Genomic DNA, 10,479 nt, shown 5'->3' on the forward strand with positions numbered 1-10,479 from the left:
AATGCTGGAAAAGGTAACATTTCAAAAGATTTATGACAATTAATTTTTAAAACATTTCATTAGATTTATGAGAATTCCTTTTTGAAAGACTCCTTGCCAATGGTGAACTGTTTAGAAATATTTTCTTAGGCAGATCGACTCTTTTTTTTTTGAAGGGCAGAAAAGTGTAAAATATATAGTTATCATGTCATAGCAATTGTTCCAGAAACACATTTCTACGTAATTACTTCTTGCATGGAGTTTCAGTAAGGGGGACCCTGTTGCCTTCCCTCTGATCCTCTACACACAGCCATAAACTCTGAGGAGCGGAGCATGTGGATGCAGACGCTGGCTAAATGAGAGGAGGCCAGTGTTGGTTAATGACTAAGGTGTCCTTCTCAGCAGGCCTGGACATCTGATCACAACAGACCAGGAGAGATGCTGGGAAGTTTATCAGAACTTCACTACCGCTCACCTTCCATCCTTCCCTCCATCTCCTTCCCTTCTTGTTACCAATTCCCCTGATGCCCTACCCTCTGACCTCTGACCTCTGCACAGACAGAGGCAGGCAGGTACACACAACCCCAATCTCTAGAACACTGTTTAAGGTAACTCAGTTCATTAAACTGGATCATACTGCTTTTATACTATTTACACCTTCACACAAAGTGGAACCCAACTTGCATGTGTTTGTATTGTCAACATGTCTGACAAACCAGTAAAGCATATTAACAGTACACACTGAACCGTTTTTTACTGCTTTTACCCTGAATACGCACAGGTTGTCAGTCAAAAAATCGATTGTTCAGGATACAGATTGGTAAGACATTATTTTGCATGTTAGTTAATATGTGTTTATATTCTTACTTGAGCCGTGTATCTAATGTTGCTGGTGACTAAAATAGACTGTATCTGTGTGGCTATCTATATCCAAAATACACACCCCTACTCGTACCATCTGCCCTTTCCAAACTTTCTGAACAGTTGTACACAGCGGTCTAACGCAGAGCGGCAGTTACACTCGAGTGGTCTGTTCCGATATCGACTGAGCATCCTGTGTTTTTTCACGTGAGTAATTAGTCTTGATTGGGCTTGGTCAAACTGTTTTTTCTCCAGTCCGCGTAGTTGTTGTGAACATTTGCTCTGACTAGGGCCACCAGAGGTTAAAAGTGAAGAACTACTGTAACGGCAGTGAAACTAAATTAAATGTGGCCTAATTTCTATAGCCCATTTTACAGGTAGACCTACACTGTCGGCCTATATGTCGGCCGGTAGAAAACGTACCTCCGTATGCCTGCGCCTCGTCCATTCATTCTATAAAGCGGGACAAGCTATCCCTTACTTCTCAGCGTGAGGAATACAGGGTGTGGCGTGTGAGCGTGTGAACTGGTTGAAATGCGTGAGTCTGACGGTGAATGCGTGATACTTATGAGCCCTGCAACCTGCATACTTTGACATTGTGCTGTACAATGCCGGTGGTAAGATGTGCAACTTTCAAAATAATAGCCCACCATCGGAAGTTCGGTCAATTCTGATATTTTGACGGAGCCCAAGCACAACTCTTTGGTTGCGACCCACCAGTTGAGAAACACTGCTTTAGAGTGAGCCGTCCGCACTTGCCTGCACTACCCACCAGATGGCAATAAACTTTGAGATTCAAATGCAGGGAATCTCCTCACTGACTTGATTGATTGCACATATTGCCAACATGTTCCACCTCAATCAGTCATGTGTATGTCAGACATGCTTTACTTGTGTTCAGTGCTCAGTCTTGAAGCCTTTGTAACCTTGTCTCTTGCCACACCTGGCTTCATCCACTCCTGTGTGGCTCAGTGGGCTAATGTCTCTCACACACACATTCAGCATTTGACACCTGCCCTAGCCCGTGTTACTCTTTGAATACAAATGAATGGTCAAATATTATTCATTCAAAGGAACACAGAATATAAATGGGCTCAGTTGGGTTATCTCTTTCCATGCATTCATAGGCCACCAGTCTCTGCAGTTCCTTCCTCTAGCCCACTGGCCTCTAACCACAGGAGTCTTATCTGGCCAGCCTCTATGGGATCCCTCTTAGATCTTATTTTAGATTTCTGACATGGGAAGAAAGCCAACTACTTGCCGCCCATTCAACCTGTCAATCAAGCTACAGTGGTCTATTCCAGGCTGTGCTGTGAATATAGAATCTCTCTCTCTCTCTCTCTCTCTCTCTCTCTCTCTCTCTCTCTCTCTCTCTCTCTCTCTCTCTCTCTCTCTCTCTCTCTCTCTCTCTCTCTCTCTCTCTCTAACACATACATGCACACATACTGCAGAGTACTTTTTAAGTTACCAATCAAATAGTCAATGTATCTCTGTTTTTCCCTTGGGCTGCTTCTTTGTGAACCCCCAGTCTGACCGTTCCAGCAGTATGGGGGAGTCCGTACCCAACGGTGAATCTGACCTGGAACTGTACCAGACAAAATTTGACCCCAAGACTTACCTTGGGTACTGTTACCAGTTCGCTGAGACCTCAGGGCAAAAGGACAACAGCCGGTTTGTGACATTCGTGCTGTGTCAGCTTAGCAAGACCTTTTCAACCGGTAATTCATCAGTTGTATCACAGACAAACCGCCTGCTGTATAAAACTATGAAACAACAGACGAAATATAACGGTTCCATGTGTAAAAAACCTTGTGAATGATATGACTTCTGGATCATTCTCTCACCCTGTTCTCCTCGTCTCCGTCTTCGACGGCTGGTTTTCAGGGAAGTTCAGGGGCCAACGTCTGATCGAGGTTGGCACGGGCCCGACCATCCACACTCTGATCAGTGCGTGTGAGTACTTTGAGGAGATCGTGGTGTCCGACTACGTGGACAGCAACCGGGAGGAGATCGAGAGGTGGCTGACAGCCAAGGATGGCTGCTTTGACTGGAACGCCCACATCCAGTTTGTTTGCGACCTGGAGGGGAAACGGTAGGGCGCATCACTCTCGCCAGACATGTGAAATATAAACATCACCTTCCTGTATATACGCCGTTGCTCACAGAACTCATTGCAGAAAGGAATAACAAACTTACCAATCACTCAAACCATCTTGGAAAAGAATCGACCTATGCCTTGGTTCACCCCGGAAGCAGATTACTGTACAAATACAGAGACAATACCAAAGACAATATACATTGTGGTAGCAGCATATAAATCCTAATGAGTCAAGTCTGTCTCTCAAATTAGCCGTAGTGTACGATCCGTTATCCTACAAATCTTCAAACTGTTCATGTCTCCGGTGCTTATCACACACTCCACCCTCCTCCCCAGGACGCCTGCTGTCGTGTCGGAGACCATTCGTCAGAGGGTCAAACAGGTCCTGAAATGTGACATCTGTCTGGAGAACCCGTTTGCTCCGGTGACGGTGGAGCCGGCTGACTGCGTGGTGTCGTCCCTGTGCCTGGAGGCCGCCTGCAAGGACCGGGACTCCTACCGGCGCTCTTTGGGGGCCATGGTGGGCCTGCTTGGGCCCCGCGGGGTCCTGGTGCTGATCGGGGACCTGGATGAGACCTTCTACACGGTGGGGGAGCAGAAGTTCCGGTGTGTGAGTCTCAGCCAGGAGTTCATCCAGGAGACCCTGTCAGAGCTGGGCCTCACCGTGCTGGAGTTCACCCTGCAGCCGGCGCAGCACCGGGACCAGAACCACAAGTGTGACTACGAGGCCTCCTTTCACCTCATCGCCAGGAAGAACGTATGAACAGGGAGTCAGATGGCTGAGTGGTTAGAGAATCGGGCTAATAATCAGAACGTTGCCGGTTTGATTCCCAGCCGTGCAAAATGACATTGTGTCCTTGGGCAAAGCATTTCACCCTACTTGCCTCGGGGGGAATGTCCCTGTACTTACTGTAAGTTGCACTGGATAAGAGCGTCTGCTAAATGTAAATGTAAAAATTAACTGTGTTAGCGGCAATTATACAATTTATACCTATTGTATACTGTAGTTCCTTGACAGCTCTTGTGTAAGACAATTTCTCTATTTAATGAAATGAAATGTAAATGTTGACTTTGTACCTTTTGAGAACTACTGTCAAGACAATCTTTTTTTTATTCCTTTAGTTACATGTCTGTTTGCAGTGAGGGACTAGTACCCTCTTTGATTAGCAAAATATGAGGACATGCGTTTATGATTGTGAGTTTTTTTTTTGTCGACTGGCACCAGTTACTGATGTCCTTCATCTCATCCAAATATATTAAACGTTTTACTATTAGTGTTAAATTAATTTTGTCGTATGATTTTCTGTATATTTTTTCCAGCTCCATATACTTTTTGTCTTTGCATAGCATCAGGCCATTCAGTGTCCACATCTCAGTCATTTGTTTTGTGAGTGAGTCAGATGGCCGAGTGGTGAGGGAGTTGGGCTAGTAATCAGAAGGTTCCAGGATCGATTCCCTGCCGTGCCAAATGACGTTGTGTCCTTGGGCAAGGCACTTCACCCTACTTGCCTCGGGGGGAATGTCCCTGTACTTACTGTAAGTTGCTCTGGATAAGAGCGTCTGCTAAATGTAAATGTTTGTGTTTTGTCTACACAGAGTATTTGACAAATTCTCAAATGAAATCAAGACAACAAACATAAACCACAGTGTCGGAACTGTAATCAAATTTGTTCAAAGAGCTTTGAACATGGTGAACAATGCAGCTAAAAGCCTAGTGATTTGTACGTGTAAAATGGTTACATAATGACTGTTGAAAATAAATATTTTGCACATTTTATTATTTACAAAATACTAGAGTGATGGTTAGGTGAGGTAAATCCATGGGTAAATCATTACAAAAACGTATAGGAATACAGCTCGTAGGCCTATGTTTTCCTCAATCAGTCGGATGCTCAGACACTCACTGACAGCTTCATGTAGGCTAATTACGCAGGCGTGGTTCCTATTGACAATTTAGTGGACTACCGACTTGTGGACCTTGCAATATCCGGATGTTAAGGACGATGCGCATAATGAGGTCATTTACAGTAACGTCACTCGAATTTATTGCGTGCCTTGCATTAAATCTAAATATATTTTTGTAACCATTTCTAAACGTATTTTCTTATTTTTAACTGATATAAATAATTACAAAAGCGTATATCTAAAAAATAAATACGCCTTGAAAAAAAAGAAACACGCTAAAGCCGAATCTAACAAGTGACGTGTACATTCGCAAGTTCCTTTTGACTTCCGGGTCCGTGTAAACAGTGTGTTGAGCAAATCAATTTCACATGAAAGATGTGGGTTTTTACCTTTTTCGGTTTATGATTTTGTTTGAATTCGTAACATTTATTAGCCAAAAGCAGTTATGTAATAACCGTGTGTATGATTTTCTTCACCAGGTCTAAAGTTACGTTTAAAATCACGTTGACGTCGGATCCCCGGCTACCATACAAAGTGTAAGTGACAGATAAGCGATAAAAACATAAATCTTTTCGGATTTTTGCTTTCCTTACTGCAAGAATACAGTCAGTTAAAGTGCAAGCTCTGTAGGTCTGGCCAGCTACTCAAATATTCGCAATATTAGCTACACAGTGGCCACGCAACACAGGTGCCAGCTGTTTTGCTGCAAGCAGTGTTGAATGCATCAGCCTAATACATAAGTCAACGTTAACAAAACAATGTTTCACGACATCAGCCTCTATATAGCAACTTTTCCAAGTAACGTTCATATTTCTAGTTTTTTGCTGTTAATGAATTAACAGTAAATGCTTAAGAAGTTGGATTTAAAGTTTGCATGGATTTGTAATGAAGGACCGAAAGATAAATGTCTTCATATTTATATAATTGCATAGATGCTGATATGTTCTGTATTGTTTATATTTCAGACTTAGTGTTCCAGACAGCACACCGTTCACAGCTGTGTTGAAGTTTGCAGCAGAGGAAGTAAGACACCTTTAAATATCTCTCAGGAATAGGCCATTCTAGAACAGGGTCCTTTTAGAACAGGGTCCTTTTAGAACAGGGTCCTTCTAGAACAGGGTCCTTCTAGAACAGGGTCCTTCTAGAACAGGGTCCTTTTAGAACAGGGTCCTTTTAGAACAGGGCCATTCGAGAACAGGGTCATTCTAGAACAGGGTTATTGTAGAGCAGGGCCCTCCAACTGGAGAGCTTGTAAGGACTGTAAACGGATTCAGCTTATCAACCATCTAACTTGTGTATTAAATAAAGGTTGGAGTGAAAATCTAAAGGACTATTGCCCTCAATCCTCTTCCCCTCAATGTGTTGCGTGTGTCGGTGTGTGTGTTGGTGACGTGTGAGTGACTGAAGTATGCTACGCCTGTGCTTGGACAAAGCGTGAGATCTACATTTAAAATGGAGGCTCTGTTTTTTTCTAACCATAGTTCAAAGTGCCAGCTGCGACAAGTGCCATCATCACAAACGGTGAGACTAAATGATGGTCACGTCTTAACTCACACTGTCTGTACCTGAGGGTGTTTGGACTTGGGGTGCATTAACAATGAGTAAATATAACTTTATAACAATACAGGTACGAAATATATTATGAACCACAGTGTAGTGGCATGGTTAAGGGTTTAATGGAATAGGTTGTTGCTGAGGGCTGAGTCGCCAAAACTAAAGGCCGATATTACAGTCTAACCTATGGAGATCCTCTTCTCCCACATAGCCTACCTTGTCCTACAGCTTGAGGGGCAGTTCTATGGGCCATGTGAAGCCCTCTGTGACATGCTTGCATGTAAAAAGGGCTAAACAAATACATTTGATTTGATTTGATACAGCTTCAACCCATAACAATATCTACACAGCAATTACACACAACATGTATAGGAACACGTCACATACTGTTATGTTACAACATAATCATTTATACCAGTGAATGGGAAGGTGTTATCAATATGGTTCTCTACAAAATCATCTGTTAACCCGCGTCATATCCACTCAGATCATGGTTGTAGTTGAACCAAAGAGTATAGAAGCACTATACAATATAATATAAGTTCTTTGGTTGAACAAAGTGCTGGATTTTTTTATGATTTTCTTCTTTATGATTTATTGACTAAATGGTGAATGCTGGTGTTAATGTTTCCTGTTTTTGTGTTTCCTGTCGGTCTGCAGATGGGATAGGGATCAACCCTGCACAGACGGCAGGTGAGTGTTGTGCTGTGGGTCCCCCTTGGCTGAGACGTGAGCAGGCTGGTGTGTCCGTTCACCAGGGCGTCATGACGATATTCACTCTCTTAACGAGAGATTGAGCACAGTGAATGTCTGTTTGATTGTATGTCAATCTTGGTTAAATCATGATTCTCATGTCCGGAATATTATTACAGAGGAACCAAGATTGCACAATGATCATCTTCAGATTTTGTGATCTAGTGTTGAAATGTGTTTCTTTGATCAGTTTTAATTTTATTTTCTTATTTTAGGAAATGTCTTCTTGAAGCATGGCTCTGAATTGCGCATCATTCCAAGAGACAGAGTTGGAGGAAGAGGACTCTACCTTTCCCCTTGAACATCCTAGTGACTCACCAACCAGAAAACAATGTCAACGTTTACCTGGGAAACAAATGTGTGTGTCTGTGTGTGCATGTGTGTTAGTGTGTGTTTGAGACATCGACCCATGCAGGCTTTTCAGCTGTGTCTGTATTTACCAGGAGATCACAGGGCCGTCCTCGACTATGGAAACATACAAACACACACATTGATTTAGTTTTAAATAAGTACCTGGACAGACTCATGGAAGACAGGAGTACTTCAAGTCAACATTTTTTTTATTTGCGTATTTAAGTTGGAACAAATTTGTAAACAAATTAATCTAACCGTGAAACATTCAATTGGACTTTTACATATAGTGCTTTGTACCTGTAACAGTCATTAGTTGCCTGCCTATCTTTAGTGCACAATGATCAGCTTTTGTTCAATTTTGGATTGGGTTAATCTGTGTCTGTGAAACTGCCCTAATATCATTCTTTATTTTCAACAAAACAGTTTTACTCATTGCTGAGAGCATTTTATGTGCCGTCATTTCAAGATTTATTTGAGGACAGATAAGAAAACTATGAATCGATTCTTACTAGAAAATGGTCTGCTTGTTGTTGGTCTGCAAATACTTTGGATTTGAGGATCAGAAATTATGAATAAATGGTAAACACTGCATTGTGATGAACTTTCTCATGGCTGTTTGCTGCTCCCTGTCTAATATAAATGATACTGCAGTTCAGACCAATTTGTATTCCGTGCATTTCAGTGTGTTCTTAGTTGTTTGAGTTTTTTGTTTGTAAGATTTAGTATAATCTTCCAAAAGTCAACAACATACAGAACAAATAAGTGAGAAGTGGACAAAAACAAATATACTAAAACAAAACAAAGACAAATATTTATGGAATTAAGGAAAAGAGCATTACAAATTATATTCATAATTTAAACCAGAGTTAAAGGCACAGTAAAATATAACCGTTTTTAACAAAATAAACCCACATTGTCACGGATCGTCCTCTTCACCCCTCAGACGGTCTAGTTCCCCAGAATACTGAGGACGGCGGAGGAACACGGGCCGACTCTCACCTCATTACGGCACATCATTGTCAATTACACACAGTTTATAAACCCCTATTCAGACCAGGCACAGTTGTGGGTAATTGTCTTTGTACTATGCTATCGCTATTCGAGGCAATGTATGTTGTAAATGTCCTACGAATTAAAAGTAAAAGTCTGCACTTCACCTGCCTTTGTGTCCTCGTTCCTACCTTTCAAAAATCAGAGGGTGTCGTGACACACAGTGGGTAATGGTGTGACAACTGACAAGGGCCGGGTTTCCCAGATTCTTTAAGAAGCTCTTAGCGTGAACAGGGAGTCAGATGGCTCAGTGGTGAGGGAGTCGGGCTAATAATCAGAAGGTTGCCGGATCGATTACCCGCCGTGCCAAATGACGTTGTGTCCTTGGGCAAGGCACTTCACCCTACTTGCCTCGGTGGGAATGTCCCTGTACTTCCTGTAAGTCGCTCTGGATAAGAGCGTCTGCTAAATGACTAAATGTTAAGAGCTTCTTAATGAATCTGAGAAACCCGGCCAAGGTGTATTATCAAATTGTGTTAATCACTCCACTATTCAATTTAATGGCTATTTATATGATTGCATTTTTCTATTATTGTTGCTGAAATCATCAGTAATCTTTTTTTTCTTTTGTCTTCTTCTTTCTGACGTTTTAGCAATTTGGCAAATTATGTGCTTTCCGTAAAATGGAAAAGGGCGAGTCCGCTTAAACACTTGGTTTATTGTGGTCAGGGACATTGCACCCTGTTTGCTGACAGTTTTGATGCAAAGCAAAAGCTTGAAGATAACCTTCATGACCTGTGTGACTTGCATTCTTGTTCTAACCTTAGCCCTAACATTTAATTAACAATAATATACAAAATAAAAAAAGTTCCAGGTTGAAATATTTTGTAACAGGCTGTTCTGCGATATTTTTAGCTAATTACATTTTGTAGCCCACTGTTTTAAGTTTAATGGTATATAGACTGAGGGAAGTAACCTTGTTTTTCTCTTAACCACCATGACTCTGTCATGCATCAAGCATCAACCTTTATTTGCGCTTTGTTCAGACAGATATTTAAGTAATAACTGTCCTGATCTGAGCCTCTTTTTGATCCAAATAGTTAAAACAAAACCCAAGAGAATATGCTTTGTCAGCCTGTTTGTCATTCTTTATCATTCCTACGTTGCTTATGTGGTTCACAACAATGGTAATCACACTGCTGACACTGTGACACATTTTAAAGGTGTACACTTTATTACCAGAACCTGTCAATGTGTCAGCATTTACTTGAATATTGGAAACATCATCAATTCAGTTTGTCAGCATTCTGTCGTTTAAGCAATCTGTCAGTGGAAAATTGTTTGCAAACAAGGCAGTCAGCAAAAGATTGATAACTGATAAATTGGTTCATGGAAGTTTTATTTTCCTGACAGTTGACAACACAACTTTTGATATACGATGATTAAAGTGTGTAGTGCAATGAATGGCTGAATGTAGCTAATGGTCAAACCGTCTTTCTTTGTTCACAAACTGTTATTATCTCTCAAACTCATAAAGGGAGGTTAAAGTTATTTTTTTGTTCTAAGGCAATTGTCTGTTTGTCAATTGAGTGTCTAGGTACATAATTTCTGTTTCTGTTTATTATTTGTACCAGCACAATTACACGATGGCAGAGGTTAAAGCAGCAGTCAATAAATCACATTTTAAACAGTAAACCATGTGGGAATCACTATTATACTATTATACACTATTTAATTCACAGCAGTCTAAAAGTAATTGGTTAGTTTTGTACAACTACATATACAATAAAGGGATCCTATTTTGTATTTGGTTGCATATCCTTAAAATGCATTGACTGTCTTGTCTACAGTGAGAGACTCTTATGCATCACCCAAGCACCCTCTTTTAATGGATATTACTTACAATACTTTTGCAATAAGTATTACTGTCCCGGATTACTTAGGAGCAAAAACTGGATTATGGTCAATTACATTCAAATGCCCCA

The 10,479-nt window shown here is 41.3% G+C and overlaps 2 protein-coding genes across 4 annotated transcripts; both read left to right on the plus strand.

The window, feature by feature from the left end:
• The first annotated feature begins 700 nt into the window (after positions 1-700).
• On the plus strand, positions 701-3,772 carry LOC124462576 (nicotinamide N-methyltransferase-like). Of its 2 annotated transcripts, XM_047014193.1 has the most exons (5): positions 701-799; positions 964-1,047; positions 2,369-2,558; positions 2,725-2,932; positions 3,275-3,772. In XM_047014193.1, exons 3-5 carry the CDS (start codon positions 2,387-2,389, stop codon positions 3,699-3,701), a joined length of 807 nt encoding a protein of 268 aa, XP_046870149.1. In that variant the 5' UTR covers positions 701-799; positions 964-1,047; positions 2,369-2,386; the 3' UTR covers positions 3,702-3,772. The 2 variants fall into 2 exon arrangements, with proteins under 2 accessions (XP_046870149.1, XP_046870150.1); XM_047014194.1 differs by lacking the exon at positions 964-1,047 and having other exon boundaries at positions 704-799.
• A 1,369-nt stretch (positions 3,773-5,141) lies between these two features.
• Positions 5,142-8,093, plus strand: ufm1 (ubiquitin-fold modifier 1). Of its 2 annotated transcripts, XM_047014209.1 has the most exons (6): positions 5,142-5,220; positions 5,323-5,379; positions 5,809-5,866; positions 6,325-6,364; positions 7,058-7,090; positions 7,366-8,093. In XM_047014209.1, coding segments are annotated over exons 1-6 (276 nt in total). In that variant the 5' UTR covers positions 5,142-5,218; the 3' UTR covers positions 7,452-8,093. The 2 variants fall into 2 exon arrangements, with proteins under 2 accessions (XP_046870165.1, XP_046870163.1); XM_047014207.1 differs by lacking the exon at positions 5,142-5,220 and having other exon boundaries at positions 5,291-5,379.
• Positions 8,094-10,479: the final 2,386 nt, after the last annotated feature.

Source organism: Hypomesus transpacificus, unplaced genomic scaffold, assembly GCF_021917145.1.
Source record: "Hypomesus transpacificus isolate Combined female unplaced genomic scaffold, fHypTra1 scaffold_226, whole genome shotgun sequence".
Lineage (NCBI taxonomy): Eukaryota > Metazoa > Chordata > Actinopteri > Osmeriformes > Osmeridae > Hypomesus > Hypomesus transpacificus.

Bases quoted from the DNA above. Each gene is read 5' to 3' on its own strand.
- ufm1 (XM_047014207.1), top strand. From the start codon at position 5,306: ATGATTTTCTTCACCAGGTCTAAAGTTACGTTTAAAATCACGTTGACG. The intron at 5,867-6,324 runs GTAAGACACCTT...TTCTAACCATAG, and splicing joins TGAAGTTTGCAGCAGAGGAA to TTCAAAGTGCCAGCTGCGAC. The intron at 7,091-7,365 runs GTGAGTGTTGTG...TTCTTATTTTAG, and splicing joins CAACCCTGCACAGACGGCAG to GAAATGTCTTCTTGAAGCAT.
- LOC124462576 (XM_047014193.1), top strand. From the start codon at position 2,387: ATGGGGGAGTCCGTACCCAACGGTGAATCTGACCTGGAACTGTACCAG. The intron at 2,559-2,724 runs GTAATTCATCAG...GCTGGTTTTCAG, and splicing joins TAGCAAGACCTTTTCAACCG to GGAAGTTCAGGGGCCAACGT. The intron at 2,933-3,274 runs GTAGGGCGCATC...CCTCCTCCCCAG, and splicing joins TGCGACCTGGAGGGGAAACG to GACGCCTGCTGTCGTGTCGG.